General features: G+C 34.7%; 1 protein-coding gene across 1 annotated transcript in view; it reads right to left on the reverse strand.

Moving 5' to 3' along the window:
- CCSER1 (coiled-coil serine rich protein 1) overlaps window positions 1-22,208 on the reverse strand; it is a 1,330,597-nt gene that overhangs the window by 704,370 nt on the left and 604,019 nt on the right. The window contains exon 8 of the mRNA XM_021702315.1: window positions 21,526-21,609. Coding sequence (XP_021557990.1) covers window positions 21,526-21,609 — 84 coding nt within the window. The remainder of the gene's footprint in view (window positions 1-21,525; window positions 21,610-22,208) is intronic.

A 22,208-nucleotide genomic window follows, 5' to 3' on the forward strand; every position in this document is an offset into this window, starting at 1 on the left:
TAATTACCATTTATGGAGCACTCCCTAATGCCAAGCTTTACCTTTTAATGGGGGGGGAGGAAAGAGAAACTATTAAATAAGCCAACATTCAGGAAAGAGGAAATACAAAACCAAAACAAACAAAAGAAACAGCAGTCCTGCAGATAAAATACAGGAAGTTCCCATTTGTGAGTTGTGCCCAAATTCTCATTCACTGGGCAAGTCACGGGAAGGGCCATAGGAGCAAAATAAACCATATTCTTTCTACTTAGGAGTTTTGGTTATTGTGAAGACAAATGAAAGCCAGGCACACTTCCAAAGTACCAGGACAGCCCTCAAAATAGGGATAATATAGTTATTACTTGTGTTATAATAAAAGTCAATCCATCTTTTAAAATTCTATGGAGTAGCCAGAAAGCTGGGTAAAGGATAAAATTTAGATCATAAGTGGTTCTAATACACAATGCATCCCGACTCGGTCTATGTCAGGGATACAGGCAGAAATAGTTTCTTCGTTAAGGATTTATTTTTAGGTTTGTTCCCACCCTTGCCCCCAACTACATTCCTGATTTCTGGTCTTAGGAAGGAGTTAACTAAGTCACAAACATATATAATAAAGGTTATTTTTGAGAAGCCATAGGTCATTAGCTACAGAGGTTTTAGACACTGATCTTATCTTCCAAAGTTGAGGAAATGCATCATTTACTGACAACTGACTCTAGCTGCTGACCTAATGTCTCTAGAAGACAGGTAAAATGCTCAAAAAGGACAGAGCTGAGGTCAGGTGTTTTAGTGCTGTAAGGAGTCAGGTGATCCAACTTATGTACCAGTTACATTGTGGAGTGGTACTACTGGTCAGTTCTAAATGCCTTTTTTTTTTTTAAGGGGTTGTGGGTTTTTGTTTGTTTTTGTTTGTTTGTTTTGCTTATTGACCCAGATACCATTTCATCAATAGAAAGAAGAATTTACTCTCTGGTGAGAAATGCCACAACTGCCATGGAAATTCTGTGTCTTGCAGACAGGGTTATCACTCTTAAAAAAACAAAAAAAACCAAAAACCTGTGAGTGGCTGGATAGTTTTCATGGATGAGGATGACCCTTTCTGCAAAATAATGTTGTCGCTTTGTGATTTGCTTCAAGTTGAACATGTAGGCACTACAGTCAGTGAAGACATAAAATATATGAACTACGAAACATTTTGAATATTGACATTTTAGTTTTTTAATATTGACATTTAAAATTATTATTTTTAATACTCATAAAACCTTACTCCTGAGTTAGCTGAAATTCAGAGCTGCCTACTTCAGTTCATCAGATACCTAGTGGGGGGGATATAATCACAAAGCTAGAGAAATGTGACACTCCAGGCTAGACATGTTAGGCTAATCATAATGTAGAAAAGTTCTTCAAAGACTTGAGCGCATAGCACTTCATAAATAGTACTGCTACCAATTAATTTCTCTAAAATTAAGATTATAGATTTCCCATGTGAAATTAATGTTATAGAATCAACCTCTTTTGTAATAGAAAACGGTTATTTTGTCTCCTATTCTAAATTAAGATACAGCCTTTTCTCCTCATTCTTCTCCACCCACACACATTTTTAATATTAGATATTTGTGGAACAGATTTAAATTTTTTCTCTCTAGTAAAATCAAGGATTCTCTCCTCTACTAAATAAATGATGCTCATTTTAATAGCAGATTAAATAGAATAATAAATTTCAAGGTACTAAAGCAGCAGAGATCAAAAGGATGCTTTACAGAATAGGTCATATTTTATATGTATTATATAATATATAGTATTGCTATACTATTACAATTTGCTATATTGTATTATATCATTAATTATAATTAATTTCAATGTAAGCCACTAACTCAAAGACCACACTATTGACTAATGACTGTAAGATAAAAGAATAGAGACAATTCATATATCAATCTTTTATATATACTTTCCTTTGGAGGCACCATTTTCTTTTTCTTCTAGTATTCCTGTCTTAAAGTGTGAATTTCTAAACTTTTGGGAGAATGGGAAAGGAATTTCTAGTATTTGTTCTATCCTCCTTACCTATGCTTCAACAACAGAAAAGAAATGTCTTATCTAATCAGTGAGATTAGGCAAAAGGATGAAATATGGGAAATTTCAGCCTTTCAACAGTCTCTCTTTTAAGATAATGTGATTTATCATGTGGACTTTCTCCTCTTGTTCCTCCTTCTATGTAAACTTATTTGGACTAGGGGTTAGAAGCTTTCTAGAAGCAAGTTACCTCTCTCTGTGGTCCCACTTTTGGGCCTTGATCCATATGATGCAGCAATGAACTTGCAGCAAGTTTAGTGATGGTATGGGGGGGGGGGGACTTGGGAGGTAATTAAGTCATGTAAGGGGAACCCTCATGAATGGGATTAGTGCCTTATAGATGGAGGCCAGAGAGCTAGCTTCTCTCTTTCAGCCATGTGCCGACATGACTAGAAGTCTGCAGTCTGCAACCTCAAGATAGTTCTTACCAGAACCGTACCATACTGGCTTTCCAATCTAAGACTTCCAGTCTCCAGAAGTATGAGAAACATGTGTTTGCTGTTTATAAGCCACCCAGTCTATGGTCTTTGGTTATAGAAGTCTAAACAAGATCTAAGGTATATAGAAGGCACAGGTCCATGCCCTATCCCATGTTTGGATTTCCATTGTTTCAGACCTGTAGTTGGAAGCTATATGAAAAGCTCACTGACGTTTGTTTGTTATAAGGTATGTTATAAGCTTAACCAAAAGTTTTATTATAGGTGATATTAATTGCTTATATTTGTGCTTTTAGATACATCATTTAGATTATAGACTTCTTGGACAAAGATAATAACATTTTTTAAAGCACTTAGAAAATACAGAAGACATATAAGACACTTGGTGATTTATAGGATGAAAATCATTAAGCAATTATATAAGTTATATTTAAATATGTGTTTAATAATAGAAAATAGCTCATTTGATTTATATATTTCAATAATTTAATTATTGGACAACTGAAAAATTTAATTATATCAGAAAGTTTACAGTGTTCTATTCTAATAATTAAAATATTCCATGAGGCCTTATTAACTATAAAATTACTCCTATTCTTCAATTTTAAAAATATATTAGCTGAGGGCGCCTGGGTGGCTCAGTTGGTTGGGCGACTGCCTTCGGCTCAGGTCGTGATCCTGGAGTCCCGGGATCGAGTCCCGCATCGGGCTCCCTGCTCAGCGAGGAGCCTGCTTCTCCCTCTGACCCTCCCCCCTCTCATGTACTCTCTCTCATTCTCGCTCTCTCAAATAAATAAATAAATCTTTCAAAAAAAAAAAAATATATATATATTAGCTGATATTATTTTCCTATATGGATATGTATACCCTATATAACATTGCTATGTTAAAATTTAGAAATTCTTATTTAAATTTTGACAGACTAAAAGGATTAGACTGTCTGCCAGGAAATCTAGGAGTAAGTCAGATGGGGCCATGAAGGGAAAACAGGACCCACATGGCAGGGCTTTTGAGTTGAGTAGGCTCAGCAGAATGTCTGCTCACCTGAGTTACAAACAACAACCTTTTTGCAGTTTCTGACATTTGACTAATAATTCTCCTTCAGGATGACAGACCCAAAGGTTAGCTTAATCTAAATTCATGTTCTGTGTGCTTACTGATCATGTTTCTGTTCACCAATATCAGGAAGGTAAGGAAATGAGGGGCGTGGATGAGGATGGATGAAATTTTATTTGTCAACTTTATATTGACCTTCTACTCAATAGTACCATACAATTTGCATGTATAAAAATATCAGTAATCTCACACCAGCTCAGAACAGATGTCTAACCATTTTTGAATGTTGGAAACATGAGCAAAATGGGAATGTTTGCCCTGAATCCTGAAATATCCTTAAGTCATATACGAGTGTACCAGTTTTAAAAGGCAAAATCTCTATTATTGCATTAGGCTTAATTCAGTAAAATGGAGTTGCTAGAAAATTAGGAAACACACACCATTATGTCCCAGACCTTGTGTTGCCTGTAATAAGGCATACATTTCACAATGGCATAGGATTCTCTAGACTCCAGCAAAATTCTCCCAGATATACAATTAAAACAATCTAGTATAATCTATTTCAACTTGGTAAAATTAAAACAATATTCTAGCTGGATAGGTCTCTCTGGGAAAATCCAGTTTTCCTAAACTGTCATCGTTGATGAGAGTTCCAGGTGCTGCTGACAAAGCATTAGATGTTACCAGTGATGTATGGAGAAAGAAAAAGAAAATCTCTTGCAACCAGATTTAAATAAAATATGCTCAGGGGACAAATTTCATGTATCAACACACAGGATTCTAAGCATATCACTGAGCTGGGATTACAGTCTTACAGGTGGTCTCATGACTCCAAGGTAATAAATATTTCACACCATAAAAGAGGCCTTATATATGAAGTGGCAAATATGTCTAATATCATTGCATTTAGAAGTTCACATATAAAGCTATAATTGGTTGCATTAGTTTGGAAAAATGTAAAATTAAAATACTAAGAAAATATGTTGGTAGGTATAAATGAAAATGGTAGTTTAAAATAAATATTGGAAGCAGTTGAAAAAAAATGATATGTTTAAAAGATACGCAGTTTTTAATTTGTATTGAAGATAAATGCCTAAAAGCAATCCCGAAATGGAATTAATGTTTTTTTCTTCTGCACTCTTAATTAGCTTAGGAATCTAACAGTAAAATAAAGATCATACTGAAACTATTAATTCAAGTAGCATCTAACATCAACAGGGTATTTAGTATTAATAATTCATTCATCTTGCTGAGGTACTAATATTCAAGTTATAGTTTGAGAACCCTATACGAAATTCTAAGGACTTAAACATGTTGATTGTTAAGAAATAAATTATTCACTTTCAAGTTTACTCTGATTATTAATAATCACCCTGTGAATATTAGGAAGGGAAACAGGCATGTGACTTCCAAGAGGGCCGAATGACATGGATCCTAGAGAGAACATCCTTTAAATTGTGAAAATACACAAAAATTCATTTAGAGTTGCATATATAGCTTATTGAAAGGCTTATTTCAACTGAGGAATTAGGATTGTATTTTGTATGCTTAGAATAATATATTCATTTATAACTAATGCACTATTTTATGCACTGGGCACTGGATGAAATCTCTATAGGGATACACAAATTCCTTATCATCTTTTCTTATTGCCAAAAAAAAAAGTCCCAAGAAATAGGCATAATGAATGGGATATTAGTAGTCTCCATAACTTCAGAGACTACTTTACATTGTCCTTGTGCTAAAGAGAGGGGAACTAAACCCTTGGGTTATTGGAAAAACACCAAATAAAGCATTTGTTGGCTTTAAAGCTAGAATACGTACATAACATCTTCCTGTTTCCTCAATGATGTAGTATGGATAGGATAAGATATACTAAGTTTTATCATAGGTGTGGACCTTACCAATAATACACAGAAAATGTCTTATTTACAGAAAGTAAATTTAATATATTATTTATGGAAGAACACTATAAATAAGTTGCAATTTCTTTATTCCATAATATTTTGCTTAAGTATACACCATTTATTTTTCAAAGGACAAATCTGTAACGTGTTGGGAAAACTGGCCTTATTAGTGTCCTTTGGGGTAAATTTTTTATAGTTAAATGTTTTTGAGTAAAATAAAATAGGGAAAATGCTTGCAGATTCTGGAACTGACAAGAGGAATACCGTTCATTTGCCTAATGAAAGATATGACATGTTTCAGAAAGTAATTTTGTTCTTTATGGATCTCTATGACAGTGCCCTTTGGTAGCCATATTAGTATACACACCAAGAGAAAGATCAGTGAAAAGAAAAATAATTCAACTGTATATAGCAATACAAGCCTTTCTCAAAAAACAAGAAAGATCTCAAATATACAACCTAACCTTCAACCTGAAGGAGCTGGAGACAGAACAGCAAATAAAGCCTAAACCCAGAAGGAGAAGACAAATAATAAAGATCAGAGCAGAAATCAATGAAATAGAAACCAAAAGAACAGTAGAACAGATCAAAGAAACTAGGAGCTGGTTCTTTGAAAGAATTAATAAGATTGATAAACCCTTGGCCAGACTTATCAAAAAGAAAAGAGAAAGGACCCAAATAAATAAAATCATGAATGAAAGAGGAGAGATCACAACCAACACCAAAGAAATACAATTATAAGAACATATTATGAGCCATTATATACCAGATTATAAATAACCTGGAAGAAATGGATGCATTCCTAGAGATGTATAAACTACCAAAACTGAACCAGGAAGAAATAGAAAACCTGAACAGACCTATAACCACTAAGGAAATTGAAGCAGGAATCAAAAATCTCCCAACAAACAAAAGCTCAGGGCCAGATGGCTTCCCAGGGAAATTCTACCAAACATTTCAAGAAGAATTAATACCTATTCTTCTGAAACTGTTCCAAAAAATAGAAGTGGAAGGAAAACTTCCAAACTCGTTTTATGAGGCCACCATTACCTTGATCCCCAAACCAGACAAAGAGCCCATCAAAAAGGAGAATTACAGACCAATATCCTTGATGAACATGGATGCAAAAATTCTCACCAAAATACTAGCCAATAGGATCCAACAGTACATTAAAAGGATTATTCACCACGACCAAGTGGGATTTATCCCTGGGCTGCAAGGTTGGTTCAAAATCCTCAAATCAATCAAAGTGATACAATACATTAATAAAAGAAAGAACAAGAAACATATGGTCCTCTCAATAGATGCAGAAAAAGCATTTGACAAAGTACAGCATCCTTTCTTGATTAAACCTCTCCACAGAGTAGGGATAGAGGGTACATATCTCAATATCATAAAAGCCATCTATGAAAAACCAACAGCAAATATCATTCTCAATGGGGAAAAACTGAGAGCTTTTCCCCTAAGGTCAGGAACACAGCAGGATGTCCACTATCACCACTGCTGTTCAAATCCTGGCCACAACAATCAGACAACAAAAAGAAATAAAAGGCATCCGAATTGGCAAAGAAGAAGTCAAACTCTCACTCCTTGAAGATGATATGATACTTTATGTGGAAAACCCAAAATACTCCACCCCAAAACTGCTAGAACTCATAGGGGAATTCAGTAAAGTGGCAGGATATAAAATCAATGCACAGAAATCAGTGGCATTCCTATACACCAACAACAAGACAGAAGAAAGAAAATAAGAAGTCAATCCCATTTACAATTGCACCCAAAACCATAAGATACCTAGGAATAAATCTAACCAAAGAGGCAAAGAATCTGTACTCATAAACTATAAAATACTCAGGAAAGAAATTGAGGAAGACACAAAGAAATGGAAAAACATTCCATGCTCATGGATTGGAAGAACATATATTATGAAAAGGTCTATGCTACCTAGAGCAATCTACACATTTAATGCAATCCCTATCAAAATACCATCAATTTTTTTCAAAGAAATGGAAGAAATAATCCTAAAATTTGTATGGAACCAGAAAGGACCCTGAATAGCCAGAAGAATGTTGAAAAAGAAAAGCAAAGCCAGTGGCATCACCATTCCGGACTTCAAGCTCTATTTCAAAGCTGTAATCACCAAGACAGTATCATACTGGCACAAAAACAGACACATAGATCAATGGAACAGAATAGAGAGCCCAGAAATGGACCCTGAACTCTATGGTCAACTCATCTTCGATAAAGCAGGAAAGAATGTCCAATGGAAAAAACACAGTCTCTTCAACAAATGGTGTTGGGAAAATTGGACATCCACATGCAGAAGAATGAAACTGGACCATTTCCTTACACCACACACAAAAATAGACTCAAAATGAATGAAAGACCTCAATGTGAGACAGGAATCCATCAAAATCCTAGAGGAGAACACAGGCAGCAACCCCTTTGACCTCAGCCACAGCAACTTCTTCGGAAGCAAGGGCAAAAATGAACAGTGGGACTTCATCAAGATAAAAAGCTTCTGCATAACAAAGGAAACAGTCAACAAAACCAAAAGACAACCAACAGAATGGGAGAAGATATTTGCAAATGACATATCAGATAAAGGGCTAGTATCCAAAATCTGTAAAGAATTTATCAAACTCAACACCCAAAGAACAAATAATCCAATCAAGAAATGGGCAGAAGACATGAACAGACATTTTTCCAAAGAAGACATCCAAATGGCCAACAGACACATGAAAAAGTGTTCAACATCACTTAGCATCGGGGAGATAAAAATCAAAACCTCAATGAGATACCACCTCACACCAGTCAGAATGGCTAAAATTACCAAGTCAGGAAATGACAGATGTTGGCGGGGATGCAGAGAAAGGGGAACCCTCCTACACTGTTGGTGGGAATGCAAGCTGGTGTAGCCACTCTGGAAAACAGTATGGAGGTTCCTCAAAAAGTTGAAAATAGAGCTGCCCTATGACCCAGCAATTGCACTACTGGGTATTCACCCCAAAGATACAAATGTAGTGATCCAAAGGGGTATATGCACCCCAATGTTTATAGCAGCAATGTCCACAATAGCCAAACTATGGAAAGAGCCTAGATGTCCATCAACAGATGAATGGATAAAGAAGATGTGGTATACACACACACACACACACACAATGGAATATTATGCAGCCATCAAAAAACCCGAAATCTTGCCATTTGCAAGGACATGAATGGAACTAGAGCATATTATGCTAAGCAAAATAAGTCAATCAGAGAAAGACAAGTATCATACGATCTCACTGATATGAGGAATTTGAGAAACAAGACAGAGGATCATAGGGGAAGGGAGGAAAAAATGAAATAAGATGAAACCAGAGAGGGAGACAAACCATACGAGACTCAATTTCAGGAAACAAACTGAGGGTTGCTGGAGTGGTGGGGGGTGGGAGGGATGGGGTGATGGACACTGGGGAGGGTATCTGCTATGGTGAGTGCTGTGAATTGTGTAAGACTGATGAATCACAGACCTGTACCTCTGAAACAATACATTTAAAAAAAAAAGTAGGAAGGAAAAAAATGAAGGGTGGGGGAATCGGAGGGGAATCAAACCATGAGAGACTATGGACTCTGAGAAACAAACTGAGGGTTCTAGAGGGGAGGGGGGTGGGGGGATGGGTTAGCCTGGTGATGGGTATTAAAGAGGGCACGTTCTGCATGGAGCACTGGGTGTTGTACACAAATAGTGAATCATGGAACACTACATCAAAACTAATGACATAATGTATGGTGACTAATATAATAAAATAAAATTTAAAGAAAAAAAGAATTCAACTCAAAGCAATTAACATGTTTAGGTAATGTAATTTTCTAAGAATCAAATTATTACACATGAGTAAACAGTGAAGCTTCATTTTTAAAAAAAATAGTTTGTTCATTTACTGTGGGTCAGAAAAAAAATTATCAGTTTTTATTATCAAATGTTTATCCATAATCTATAGTTTTAGCTGAACACATGCAACTAAAATGAAGGATGTTCTACTCATTTGCACATTTCCAGTAAGGACAGAAAACTTAAAAAATGAAGTCATTAAATTTTTTGTTTTAAGAAGTGGATGAATATATATTTTAATATACAATTGACAAAATATTACTAGTAAATATGTATTTAGACCACAGAATTTGAAAAAAAGTTATATAGTTAAACAGAAATACCTAATGCTTGTGAAAAAGGAAGTCTTATAATGCTATACATAGAAAATCTAAAGACTCGACAAAAAAAATCTACTAAAGAAATAAATTCCTAAAGTTGCAGGGTACAAAATTAACATACAGAAATCTGTTGCATTTCAATACATTAATAATGGAGTAGCAGAAAGAAATTAAGAAAACAATTCCATTTAGAATTGCACCAAATACTTAATATATTTAACAAAGGAAGTGAAAGACTTGTACCCTGAAAACTATAAAACACTGATGAAAGAAATTAAGGATGACACAAATGGAAAGATATTCCACACTCATGGATTGGAAGAATGATGTTAAAATGTCCATGCTACCCAAAGCAATCTACAGATTCAATGTAATGCCTATCAAATTACCAACAGCATTTTTCACAGAACTAGAATACTAAAATTTATGTGGAACCACAAAAGACCTCAAATAGCCAAAGCAGTCTTGAGAAAGAGGAACAAAATTAGAAGTATAATAATTCCAGACTTCAAGATACATTAAAAAGCTGTAGTAATCAAAAGAGTATGGTACTGGAACAAAAACAGACACATACGTCAATGGAACAGAGTAGAGAACCCAGAAATAAACCACAATTATATGGCCAATTAATCTATGACAAAGGAGGCAAGAGTTTACAATAGGTAAAAGACATTCTCTTCAATAAATGGTGCTGGGAAAATTGAACAGCAACGTGTAAAAGAAGGAAACTAGACCACTTTCAAACACCATACACAAAAGTAAACTCCGGGCACCTGGGTGGCTCAGTCATTAGGAGTCTGGCTTCGGCTCAGGTCATGATCTCAGGGTCCTGGGATCAAGCCCTGCATCGGGCTCCCTGCTCTGTGAGAGGCCTGCTTCTCCCTCTCCCACTCCCCCTGCTTGTGTTCCCTCTCTTGCTGTCTCTCTGTCAAATGAATAAAATCTTAAAAAAAAAAAAGTAAACTCAACATGGATTAAAGACCTAAATGTGAGACCTGAAACCACAAAAATCCTAAAAGAGAACACAGGCAGTAATTTCTGTGACATCAACTATAGCAACACTTTTCTAGAGCAACATTTTCTAAAGCAAGGGAAACAAAAGCAAAAATAAACTATCGGGACATCAAAATAAAAAGCTTCTGCACAGTAAAGGAAACAATCAACAAAACAAAAAGGCAACCTACTGGATGGGAGAAGACAGCCACAAATGATATATTCAGTAAGGGGTTAATATCCAAAATATATAAAGAATTTATACAACACAAACCAAAAAAAACAATCCAATTTAAAAAAAGAATGGACAGAGGACCTGAATAGACATTTTTCCAAAGAAGATATACAGATGGCCAACAGACACATGAAAAAGTGATCATCACTTATCAAGGAAATGCAAACCAAACCCACAATAAGCTTTCACATGACAACTGTTAGATTGGCTAAATTAAAAAAAAGACAGGAAATAGCAAGTTCTGGCAAGGATGTGGAGAAAAAGGAACCCTGTACACTATTGGTGGGAATGCAAATTGGCGCAGCCACTGTGGGAAACACTATGAAGCTTCCTCAAAAAATTAAAAATAGAAACACCATATTACCCAGTAATTCCACTACTATTTACCTAAAGAAAAAAACAAAACAAAACCATTAATTCAAAAAAAAATACATGCATCCTTATGTTTATTGCAACATCATTTACAGTAGCCAAGATATGGAAGCAACTTAAGTGTCCATTGATAGATGAATGGAATATTATTCAGCCATAAAAGGAGGAGCTCTTATAAAAAAAAATAGGGGACCTTGCCATTTGCAACAACACAGATGGATCTAGAGGGTTATGCTAAGTGACTACATAAGGATGACCTAAATTTGTGCAAATTTTTTCATTGTTTTGATGAATGCTGTTTTTTGGGGGTTTGATTTTTAGAATACCTTATTTTTTAAAAATGATTTTATTTATGAATTCATTTGAGCACGAGAGAGAGAGAAAACACACGCATGCAAGCAGGGGCAGGGAGAGGGAGAAGCAGACTCCACAGTGAGCATGGAGCCCCACATGGGGTTCGATCCCATGACCCTAAGACCATAACCCAAGCCGAAACCAAGGGTCCATGCTACCCAATTGAGCCACCCAGACACCCCTAGAATATTTTAGATTATAATTTTGACTTTGTCCTTTCCTTATGCTTCTATAATTTATTTCAGTTCCTAGTCTTCAGATACTTTAATAGTTCTATTTTCCTCTGACGTTTTATCTTCATTGTTTACTGTGGCACCCATCTTGTATTTCAATCCCCTGTTTCATGTTTCCACCACTGGCTTGTTTGCACCCTAGAACTCCCTTCATTAAATTATACAATAAAACCCAACACTACTCCTTCCCCCTTTTATTTCAATCTTTCATCTCCCAAATTATATAATTTAATAATGTGACATTATTTTGCTTTATTCTCTAAAGGTTTCCTTAACAAATGTTGTAGCAGGAACTCGGATATAAATTTTATTCATTTCTTTAAACATTTACTGAATGCCCACTTGGCTGGATGCTGAGCACAGAAGGATGACAAGCAAGGCCCCATCATTAAGGCACTCATCAATGAGAGAGGAAACGATGCCCAGTCAAGGTAAAGCCACATTTGAATGGGATAGGGAAACATACAGGAAGTATAATTAAGCTCAGGCTTCTTGTTGGAATGAGGCCTGTTTTAATTTTGAATTGCCCAGAATGTGCCGCTTTGGCATGTGGATTTTTTGAGGTGAAGGAAATCAAGGCCTAACAGTCATGAAGAACTTTTTACCTCTTCTTTAACTATCTGAAAGAATTTAGATAGAAAGCCTCTACCAGGAAGAAAGCCAGTACCAAAGATAATTGTAGCTTATCTGTATGTCTAATGTTAAATAGATAACGAAAGACTTTTCCGCAGGGCAAGACAGACATTTGTTTACCAAACATTTGCTCTTACATTCCTGTGAATGGTCTTCCAACCCTTTGAAGCCCCGGACCCCTACCTCCTTTCATTAGCTCATCACGGCCAGCCTTTGAGCCTTCAGTGTCTACGGGAGACTCCTGAGCACAGGAAATTAAGTTTGCTTATTAATCTGTTTTACGTCAATTATTAGGCCAGCCAAAGAACCTAGAGGTGAAGAAGGGAAAGGTTCTTCTCCCCTATAGAAACTTCCTTTATGTTCCTTACAGAACTTAAAACAGTCCTAGTTATAGCTCAAATAGTTGAGAATTGAGATGGTGCTAAATTATTATTTTTTTTAAAGATTTTATTTATTTATTTGACAGAGAGAGACACAGCGAGAGAGGGAACACAGGCAGGGGGAGTGGGAGAGCGAGAAGCAGGCTTCCCGCCGAGCAGGGAGCCCAATGCGGGGCTCAATCCCAGGACCCTGGGATCATGACCTGAGCCGAAGGCAGACGCTTAACGATTGAGCCACCCAGGCGCCCCGAGATGGTGCTAAATTATTAAAAAACATTTCTAGCCCAGTCATTCATGTTTTGTTCATCAAATGAGTCAAATAATTGTCAGATGATATCAGATAGTTGCTGATGTTTGTTTGGATTAGTGGTTGTCCTCACTTTTGACAATTTCCTCAGTCTGTATTTGACAGACTTTGGTAGATTTATTGGCAATATGAAATACACATGTGTGAATATGGAGATATTGTATTCACATGCAGAAGGTAGACAGAGATATTTAAGATCATTAAAAAACATTTATTTTCTTAGCTTTTAGGTAAAACACTTAGATTTTTCTCTTAATCTCTTCATCACTCTGATAATGCTAAATCATGATTTTACAAATGCTTCTTAAAAATGGACTTCTATAGTATCCTCACTCAGCTCCATGAGGTGTCCATGAAGAAGGACATGGTAACAGAAAGGACATTAAATGTGCCTGTGATGTCCAGAGCCCCGAGAAAGCCACTGTACTCATCTCTAAGGCTGTGAGAAGTTGCTGCAGGTCACTGCTCTAATAAAGTTTTCCTGTTTTGTATCATACAATCAGCTGCCCTGACCACCCAAGCCTGACTGGTACTACCAGGCTAATCAATCAATAAACAAGAGTTACTGTTTTTATTATGATATTGATCTATTACAAAGGAGAACTATGGTATCTTATTGTATAAAGCTAACCTCACGGCTTTGTAATTTATAAATTTGGATGTATTACGAGAAAAATATATATTCATGGAGTCAAGCTGACTTTGCTGCAAATCCTAACTCTATCACTTATTATGCAGACTTGAACAAATCAGTTAATCCCTCCGAATATCTGCTTGATTATGGATGAACCAGAAGTAATAATACACACTTCTCGATTTTATTATAGAAAGTAAAGTCAATAATAAACCAAAAGCATTCACCAGAGCACTTGCCAAAGAATAAGAGCTCAGTAAATAATGACTGTTATTAAAATGAACTGTTTATTCCTGTCTCCTCATTTGAATGTTGGCTCCTTAACAGAGACTACTCCACTTCATCTTGTTAACCCTTGCTGCGAAGTCCCTAGCTCAGCCTGGCTTTCAAATACTTAAAGATAATCTATTGTGAGGCAGAACATTGTTATGTTTTATATATTTATACACACATATACGTAAACGTGTACACACATACAACATATATGGTCTCCTTTTGCATGTTGACTCCGCTAGTAATTCACAATTTGTATGCTCCAACCCCCACCCCCTGCCCCTCTAAATTCTAAGTCTTTTCCCTAATTCTAAGTCTTCAGCTATCTCTTCCTGTTAATTACTTAAAGTTTTATTTGGTAGGTGATTCTATGCACTGAAATCCCCATAAAAGAAATAAAAATGCAGAGAAACCACTAAATTTTATGACATACCTTATAAATGAAAAATACACAAAATACCCAACTTTATAGATGAATTTCTGCTACATGCCTAATTTGGCCATAGTATGGCTGGCTGCTGCTTTTAGAGCCTTTTATACCTTAAAGGTATAAAACACCTTCATACTAGCATTTAAATTATAGCACAATTATTTCCCTATATCCATGCCATACTACAATATGACAACACTTCGTGATAAAGACTTAAATAAACATGTGCTATTGCCAAGGCAAGTGCAGTAGAATATTAAAGATTGTATCTTTTTGTCAGCTCTTCATCAGGGTATTGGAGTGTGTAAGGAACTGGAGGCTAATCCCCATTACGTATCATAGAATATTGCCTCATTCACACTGTACATCTATCTCACAGACCTGAGGAGGAATGTAATTACTGCTGCGATAAGCCATTTCTGGATATATGCAATTAATTCACCTGGGGGGGTGGGGAAAAAAAAAAACAAGGGAAGTACCCTGACACTTTAATAATGTTTAAGTATACCTAATCTATTTCTTTTCTGTGCCTAATGTTTCCTAAATATGAGAAAGAGGATTTGAAAGTACTTACAGCTGTCTGTTCTTATGTAAATCATCCACGGGCCTGTAATCGTCTATCTTAAAATGACTGGTATGAAATAATACCCTAAGTTATAATAGAATGTAGAGCAAGTGGGGAATTACTTTTAAGATGGATGCAGGATATGATTTTCATGCAAAAAGAATGTTTCTCTTATCAAGCAGGAATTATTCTGTTATTAAAGCTTCAAGGACATACAATTTTATTCAATTTGAATTCTGAATATGTTTTAAACCAAATCAAAATTATTCTCTTCAGATTCTTGATAAAGTGCTATTTAGCTGTATGTATTTCTTAGAGTCTTATTTTTAGCTCCCCCTTTATTATGCATAGTAACCTGATTATACATAATGCTTTACTTTCAGTTCTTCAATTGCCTTCAATTTTTCAAAATTCATCAGTTCTAAAGTGCCTTTTATGCAGCTCCATACTTCGCTATTCAAATATTAACAAATGAGCTGAGAGCTTGGTTTACATTTAAATAAAGTAAATGGGATTTTAAGAGGCTGGAGAAAACTGATTGTTTATATGTTTACTTGCATTCAAGTTAAGAATTTTCAATATTTGCTTTCAGTGAGAAAAAAGGTTTAATAACACACAAAGATATATTGATTTTAACTTCTCTTATGTTATCTGGTTTTCAAGTTAGTCTTTACATGGCAGGAGGAAGAAGTGTTCAAAACTCAGTTATGTACCTACCATATTGATACCTAGAACAGAGATCATTTGTAAAACCCCATTTCTAGAAGAAAAACTTACTTTAAATAATCATGACATAAAATGAGATTTAGTGATGGTCAGAAAAGAAACACAGCTAATTAAAAGGTTATCATACTCATCTTTGTAAATGTGATCATGCCAAGTAGTAAGTTATAATAAATAATATTTGTTTATTAAGATTCTGCAGAAGGTATAATTTAGGCAACTATTAACTCATGTCTTAATGCAACTTTTTTGGTTAGTGCATTAGTTTTAAGACATTAAAACGAAACACACAATTTAAAATTAAGAAGTTCAGAATTGGCTATTAAATTCAATAAAATAATGTATGAACTAAAATTTAAGTATTACCCCCCAAAATATAGATCTTGCAGTTCTTTCTCTATATGTTTACCTCTTAAATAAAAATACTCCAAATGGTTACATCAAATGACAGAACTGAAGTAATTCAAGATTCATTCTTTCATCTTTATATATGATTTTCATTTTTTTTAAAATATTTTATTTATTTGACAGAGAGAGAGAGATAGCGAGAGAGGGAACACAAGCAGGGGGAGTGGGAGAGGGAGAAGCAGGCTCCCCGCTGAGCAGGGAGCCCGATGCGGGGCTCGATCCCAGGACCCTGGGATCATGACCTGAGCTGAAGGCAGACGCTTAACCACTGAGCCACCCAGGCGTCCCATGCTTTCATTTTGTATTTTGAATTTATTGAATACATTAATATGTAGTACTACAGGGGTTAGGAACACAAATTGAATTTAAAGCTTGCCAATTCTGAACTGTTAATCTCTGTACAGAGTTCTCCTCAACTGGAATTTCTCCCAATTAACCTTCCTTTAAAAATACAGTGTTTATTAAGAGATGAGTAATAATGTGCTGACTGAAATTGTAAAGTGTGTAAAATGTAAACATCTTAACCTGAAGTTACTAAATTAGGATTCAGACCCACAAGAAAACAAAACATCTTTCAGGGAGGGGTTTTACAATCGACCTATGAGAAATGCAGATGGCTTTTAGTTAGTTTTATTTTTTTAAATGCTTCACAGTCAGTGCATCCCCTTACTCTTTAGCTTACAAACATGTGGTGACTAAGGTAACAAATAGCTTTCACTACATTCTGACAAGTATCAATGTTATGTGGTAAAATAGATTATGAAGGCAAACATAAGAGGTATTTTTATTTGGCCTTACTTTGTCTTAATGAGGTATGTTTTAAAGTATATTTATTTTCAGACAGTTCATAAGCTTTTTGGCTGAAATCTTATTTTGGGGTTATTCATTTAAACTGAACTTTTAAGTAGAAATACGCTTTTAAAGAAATATACTGTAAAAAGCTGTATCTGATGCTTTTTACTCAGATCAGCTACAAAATGAAAGTTCCAAAGGAAAGAGTAAAATAGTAGAAATTATAAAGTTTAGAATCATAAATTACTGACAATTCACCTTTTCTAGAGTGATTACATATACATTCATTTTTGACAAAGGAATAGGCATTTAAATTACTGGTAAAACAATAAATACATAGTATGGTGTACTAATCCTAGTTAGGGCAATTAAATTTTACTATTTACAGTCTTAGGTCCAACAAAAGTTATTTTTACTTTTAAGTGAACTCCAACTTCTTTAAAAATATTTTGAATCAATCTATTAATACCAAACCCATTTTCTTCAATTTCTGAAATCCTATAGGGCACACTTTTCATCCATACTGTGAAATCATTTATAAAATTTCTGAAGCCATTTATAAGATTAATAATCATTTACCAGAAAATACCTGTACACCCCTTCCCCCCCCACCAATACACAAGGCTACACACTTCACCACCAATGTTTATGATAAATCGCTCAGATTTATTTTAGGAACAAGGCAGCAATATTTACAATGTCCCTCAGTTTTATACCAGCAATAAAATTACACTGCAATCTTCAATGTGACCTTCACTTAATAGCTGAAAAAAAGAATCAAACTTTCTCATACATGGGAAAAATATTTCTCTGCTTTATGTCACGAATAGTCAAAGTTAAACATAAAGTTAAAAATAACTTATTTTAAGTAACTTTTATATAGATTCTGATTGAGCATTCTTACTTTAAGCCATTATGTTTAGATTTTTGGTTTAAATCTATGCCAATGCATTAAATACCTTGAAGTAAATTCATGAAATCCCTAAATCTTTGTTCTGGTCAGAGAGTTCTATTTCTAATACACAAAAAGTTAAATATATTCTACATACACAATAAGCACAAACTTAAATATAAGTATAAATCCAAGTTTTAATTATTAAAAAGAAAAGACTTCCTATCATTTCTGACTCTGAAAGTTGGTTCTTTTCCATGCCTTCAGCTAATATCCTTATTAACAAGATGTTGAATAATTCTCATTCATGTCACAGTTTTTCATCTCATTTCCTACTCTGAACCAGTAACTCCTAGCAGTCTTTAGCAATAATCTTGTTCAGGTTTTTGGTTTGATTTTTATCCTCAGATGTGACTTTTTGTCAATTAGAATCTTACAAGAGAACTGTGATATGCAAAAATAGTAAAATCATAACAACTATTATTAAGGAGTTGTAGTGAAGGGGTACAATTCCATAAGGCCTCTGATACCCTTACTTCCCTTACAGACTAAATGACCGTGTCCCCCCAAATTCACATTGAACTCCTAACCCCCTGACGTGATGGTATTTGGGGGTGGGGATTTGGGGAGTTGTTAGATGAGGTCATAAAAGTAGGGCCTTATGGTGGGATTAGTGCCCTTATAAGAAGAGTAAGAGACAAGAGCACCCCCCTCCCACCATGGGTTAGGTCTTCAACATATTAACTTTGGGAGGACACAATTCAATCCATAGCAATATCCTTCATATTTGAAGGTAAATGGTGTTTTGTATGGCAGCCTAGCAGCCTAAAATATCATGCAAAGAACTATTTATGTAATAGACAAAGAAGCCCATCTATTCTACAGAACTTTTTTTTTTTACTTCGTTTAAACTGGCTATCAACAGATAGATACTCATCCTATAACATACAATTTTATTGGGGACTATAATCTAATAACCCTCAAGCAATGGTTCTCAACCGGGGGAAATTTTGCCCCTCTGGATAACTGGCAATGTGTGGAAGGTACTATGGGAGAGAGGCTAGAGGGCATGGACACTGCTGTACATCCTACAGTGCACAGAACTTACAATGAACAATAATCTGGTACCAAATGTCAAGAATGCTGCTGTTGGAAAACCCTGATCTAAAGATAATAACCCAAAACTTGCATTTAAAAACCTCTCTTTTGCACCAACCCCATACTGCCCCAACTAACTTCTTAATACTCCTGAAACTACCAAAGTGAGGCTGAATAAGTAAACAATCATACAAAAAATAAGCTTATTAAGTTGGAAATAAATCCTTTCTTGATATATCAAAATCTGATTTAGAAGGTATATAGAATTCTTATAATAGCAGTGGTCAAGAAATGAAAAACCCAAGATAAACAAGAGAGAACTAAACTAGCTCCAAATTATAGATCTACTATAATGTATAGGGTACAGCTAAACTGGTTTCTAAAATGTTTTGAAATCTTCAAATTTAGGTAGGTAATGTATAAAGGTGCAGCTTAAGGTCCACCTTGTCAAAATGTCACAAGTTATTTGTTATCGGGATGAAAAGTGCTAGGACTTAATTTTAATGGATCCAAGTGGGTTACATTGCTTTTATGGGGTTGTACCTCTCCTATATGCTCTAAATCCAGTTTTAGTGATGGCTTTTTCTTTTTAGTAATGTCTCTTCTTCCTTAAATCCTCAAATCACTTATACACTTTCTTCTTTAGCTAGAGTCCTCTTTAATAAAACCAACTTTGTTTTCAAAAGTTAACATTTTCCTGTTTAAATATTGAAGATGATTATGCAGACTACATAGAACAAAAGTGGAAATAATACCTTGATTGTTTCCTGCGAAATGTTGGAGGCTAATTAGTCATTTTGGGTCATTCAAGTTAAAAAGAAAAATAGAAAATAAAACAAAAACAGAAACAAAACCCTTGAATGTCATTTTACTAAATCAGCCAACAGAAGACTTTCTTTCTTGGAGAAAAGGGTCCTAAACTGCTTTAAGAGTTGAACTATGTAATACTGGCTTTCAAAGTAATCATTTCCTTTCTAATTTCCTTCAACAAATGAAGGTGTGATGTCTTGTATGTGCTATGTTTTAAATATGACACAACTAATGTTGGTGGGGGAGAAATGAATACTTATTTTCTGAGTTAATCCTCCAAAAATAAGCATTCTCTGACAAAGTGAATGGTAGATTTTCTGTTGTGTTAAAACTGGTGATTCTATGCGTCCTTTAATATTAATCTACATGATTTTTATTCAATGCAGATTTTTTGCTACCACATAAAGCTTGATCACATATCTATAGTTATATTAAATATAGAAATATTATCCTAATGTAATAGTTTATAATAAATCAATCAATTATTTACAGAAAGTTATTCCCAGTAATGTAAGACATGTTCCTTTTGTCTGTAGTACTATTACTATTTTAAATACTGGTTGATAGGTTTTCTAAAGCAACAATAATATGCTCATGAAGCCAATAATCAGCATCAATGCAATCATAACACAGTCTAAAGGTCAAATTTCAGTAAAAACACTGTCCACTGCCAAGAACCAATAACATATGCTCTAAGTTTGTCTGCTCTCACTAATATGTTAAGAACTCTCAGAAGCTTGGTCTATAAGATCTGTTTTGTCATTTAATTGTATCAAATAATTATGTAATATATCATTGTTAATGTACTCAACTCTGACATCATCATAAAGAATGTACACAACTCTGACATATTGACTAGGATTTGTTTTTTGATCTTGATAATGAGTCAGGCTCTCTTATTGTGTAATATTTCTTCATTTTATTGGTATTGTTAAGAACTCTTGATGAATTAAAATTCCTTTTTCATTCCTCTTTTTCATTCTTATTTTACAGATCATTTTTTATTAAACTCAGTAAATTTTATTGCAAAATACCATTGATAGAAAAATAATGCACACTGCTATTCTTGTTACCTACCAAGTATGTTTTCAGGTTATAAGAGTTTCAGACATTTTTTATGACATCACATTTATAAACACCCCAAAAACATCAACTATAAACATTTAATATTTTGTGTAACTTTTATATAATATAGATATTATATATCCATATGTATATAGATACATTTCTATATACTTTATATATTTTATATCTATATTTATATCTATATTTATATAATATAGATATTATATAAATAAAAATCTCATCAAGGTAATACATTTTTGGTAGCTTTGTGAAAATAAAAAGTAAATGTTTCTGTTTAAGATTTTTGAGTACTTTGCCTCATATTACATGGTTATATCTCTAGGTAGGGCAGTCTGAAGTTAAATCACACATTTTACAAAATAAAATATGGCCTCAGTCTTCACAATTTTTGAGAAATACAACTAAAACATCTAACCTTGGTTCAGTAATCTGTTTTGGAATTATACAAAGTTCAATATAGATTATAGACTATCCTATTTTTCAGATTTTCAAGTCATCGTTGCTATAGGACTATAAGATTGATAATGAATCCAACGGAAACACTAACAGTTTATAAATAATATTATTGTTAACGAAGAAGTTGTTAGAGGGTTTAAAGCAAATAACCTTTCAAGGAAAGTATACTTGTGGGGCAAGTATTTTTATCACTTACCAGCTCTTCCTGAAGTTGGGAAATGAGTTCATCCCGCTCTTTCAGCTGCAGCTTCAACAGTGAGCATTCATCTTTCATTATATCCTATAAAAACATCAAAGAGACAGCATAATAGGCTTAGCCCTTTCACTTTACTCTGGATAAGGAAAGTCAGCTTCACACAGTGGCAGATAATTGCATATGACTAATGAAACTGAAATTTTCTCTACAGTGTGATATTTTTCATAGTACATTCTAAGTTGCAAAAAAACAAGCTAATGTATCTGAAGATATTATTCTATATAATATACACACGTATGCTTTTTTAAAAAGTCATTTTCTGGGGCACCTGGGTGGCTCAGTTGGTTAAGCGACTGCCTTCGGCTCAGGTCATGATCCTGGAGTCCCGGGATCGAGTCCCGCATCAGGCTCCCTGCTCAGCAGGGAGTCTGCTTCTCCCTCTGACCCTCCTCCCTCTCATGCTCTCTGTCTCTCATTGTCTCTCTCACAAATAAATAAATAAAATCTTAAAAAAAAAAAAGTCATTTTCTTTGATATCCATTTGTCCATTTTGTTGCCCACGACAGAAACCGGTGAATTATCCTAAATTCTTTCCTCTCGTTCTTGTGCATAGTGAGTAGAAAAATGGCTATACTCAAGAAACAAACTGAGGGTTGCTGGAGTGGTGGGGGGGTGGGAGGGAT

This window comes from Neomonachus schauinslandi, chromosome 2 (assembly GCF_002201575.2).
Source record: "Neomonachus schauinslandi chromosome 2, ASM220157v2, whole genome shotgun sequence".
Classification (NCBI taxonomy): domain Eukaryota; kingdom Metazoa; phylum Chordata; class Mammalia; order Carnivora; family Phocidae; genus Neomonachus; species Neomonachus schauinslandi.